The sequence below is a fragment of the Solanum stenotomum genome, unplaced genomic scaffold (assembly GCF_019186545.1).
Source record: "Solanum stenotomum isolate F172 unplaced genomic scaffold, ASM1918654v1 scaffold36385, whole genome shotgun sequence".
In the NCBI taxonomy this organism is placed as follows: domain Eukaryota; kingdom Viridiplantae; phylum Streptophyta; class Magnoliopsida; order Solanales; family Solanaceae; genus Solanum; species Solanum stenotomum.
In genome coordinates, this window is record NW_026033898.1 from 70,178 (window position 1) to 72,907 (window position 2,730).

A 2,730-nucleotide genomic window follows, 5' to 3' on the forward strand; every position below is an offset into this window, starting at 1 on the left:
CCTGTGGCAGCTCCAGATATACAGGCGATGCTCGTACAGATACTAGCTGCCATTGGGGGTATGCAGCAGGCCCCAGCTCCAGCCGTTCCAGTACCGCAGGGTTAGCCTACACCAGCGGTACCGGTTGTTCAGCAGCTAGCGGCACCGGTTGTTCAGCCTGACGATTTGGAGGGCGTCATGCCACTACGGGAGCAGAAGATGCTCGGGGTGTTCCTTAGACTATCACCGCCGAGGTTTTCTGGGGCAGTGGGGGAGGATGCCCACGAATTTCTCGTCACTTGCCGCGAGCGGGTACAGACTTTGGGTTTAGTGGAGTCGAGAGGAGCAGACTTCACCGCTTACTAGTTAGACGGTCCCGCCAGGCTGTGGTGGCGTACATACTTAGAGACCAGGCCAGCTGGGTCTCCACCGGTCACATGGACTGAGTTTTCAGAGGCCTTCTTGGCCCGATTTATTCCCAGGTGCATCAGAGATCAGCTCAGAGATCAGTTTGCTCGGTTAGAGCAGGGCTCCATGACAGTATCAGAGTATGAGGCCCGATTCCACGAGCTCTCCAGGCATGCCGCCATGATATTACCTACTGAGGAGGAGAGGGTTCGGTTTTTTGTTCGGGGTTTGAGACTACAGTTTCGGATTGAGACTCAGTCTTTAGTCTCAGCGGGCCGCTCTTTTCTGGATGTAATGGACCATGCCCGCAATATCGAGCAGCTCCGTCGCGAGGCCCGGCAAGAAAGCTAGACAGGAGGATAGCCATGATAGGCGCCGTTTCAGACCCCGAGGGTCTTATGATAGATCTCAGCAGAGGTTTCAGTCAGGCCAGTCTAGTAGCCCCTTCCAGGCTTCTCTCCAGGCATCGGAGGGTGATCAGCACCGCCATATTGGTTTTAGTGCCGGTCCTAGTCGGGGCCGAGATAGTTCACAGATGGGTTCTTCTGGCCGGGGTAGCCGACCTCCAGCTCTCAATCGACAGTCCCAGGGGTGTTATGAGTGTGGGGAGTTAGATCATTGGGCCCGCGAGTGTCCCCATTGCAGGTTAGCCTTACCCACTCCACAAGCAGTTAGGCATGCACCAGCACCTCTAGCTAGAGGCAGAGGCCAGGGACAGGACCGTAGGGTTGGTCACCAGGGTATACGGGGTGGTCCCCGAGGAGGCAGATTAGGGGGCAGAGCCGATGCACAGGGTAGGGGAGTCCAGGCCCACTTTTATGCAGCTCCAGCTAGAGCAGATGCTGAGACCTCGGACGATGTGATCACAGGTACAGTGTTATTATGCCAGCAGCCCGCCTTGGCTTTATTTGATCCAGGCTCTACTTTTTCGTATGTTTCTGTTTACTATGCCTCTTGATTGAGTATGATGTCTGAGCCTCTGGTAGCGCCGTTGCGTGTGTNCAAACCTCATCACGCCCTTCATGGGCGACACACGGAGGAATACGCGATCACCAATAGAGAATCTCAAAGGCCGGTGCCTCCGATCCGCATAACTCTGGTGCCTACTCTGAGCCGTCCTGAGCCTATCCTGAATCACCCTCACCTGATCCAGGGCCTCCTGAAGAAAATCTGCACCACGCGGCCTAGGCTCTGTAGACTCAAACCAACCAACTGGAGAGCGACAACGCCTACCATATAATGCCTCGAATGGGGCCATCTGAATACTAGAGTGGTAGCTGTTGTTATACGCAAACTCTGCCAAAGGCAAATACCGGTCCCACTGACCCCCAAAATCCATAACACAAGCCCGCAACATGTCCTCAAGAACCTGAATCGTGCGCTCCGACTGACCATCAGTCTGCGGGTGGAAAGCTGTGCTAAGGTCAACACGGGTACCCAACTCATCCTGGAAGGTCCTCCAGAAGCTAGATGTGAACTGTGGGCCCCGATCTGAGATTATAGAAACAGGCACACCATGAAGACGAACCACCTCTCGAATGTAGATACGGGCTAACCTCTCAGCACTGTTGGAAATATGAACAGGAATGAAGTGTGCTGACTTGGTCAATCGATCCACGATGACCCAAATGCTGTCAACACCTCTAGAAGTCCGAGGCAACCCCACAACGAAGTCCATAGTGATACGCTCCCACTTCCACTCCGGAATGGGTAATCTCTGAAACACACCACCAGGCCTCAAATGCTCGGCCTTTACCTGCTGGCTGCTAAGCAACGGGAAACAAAGTCAGCAATATCTCTCCTCATGCCACTCCACCAGTAATGCTGCCTCAGATCACGATACATCTTCGCTGTGCCCGGATGGATAGAGTATCTAGACTCATGGCCCTCAGAAAGTATCAACTGTATCAAATCCCCAACTCTCAGAACACAGATGCGGCCGGCGAATCTCAACACTCCATCAGGATNGACTCATGGCCCTCAGAAAGTATCAACTGTATCAAATCCCCAACTCTCGGAACACAGATGCGGCCGTTGAATCTCAACACTCCATCAGGATCTAAGGTAGCCTGACCACCATCACCCGCTAACACTCGATCTCTAAGGGCACCAAGGCCTCATCCTCAAACTGACAACCACGGACCCTATCAAACAAGGAAGACTGAACTCCTATATGGGCCAAGACACGTCTAGAATCTGAGATATCCAACCGAATCATGCTATTGGCTAAGAACTGAATGTCCATAGCCAAGGGTCGCTCCTCAATAGATAAGAAGGATAGACTACCCATACTCACTGCCTTTTGGCTCAAGGTGTCCGCTACCACATTCGCCTTGCCCGGAT

The 2,730-nt window shown here is 53.4% G+C and overlaps 1 protein-coding gene across 1 annotated transcript; it reads left to right on the plus strand.

Annotated features, from left to right (window-relative positions):
• Positions 1-27: 27 nt before the first annotated feature.
• LOC125852522 (uncharacterized) lies at positions 28-1,181 on the plus strand (the record flags this gene model as incomplete). The annotated part of the gene is made up of 3 exons (XM_049532248.1): positions 28-100; positions 434-599; positions 709-1,181. Coding segments are annotated over exons 1-3 (712 nt in total), but the record flags the coding sequence as incomplete, so codon positions are not given.
• Positions 1,182-2,730: the final 1,549 nt, after the last annotated feature.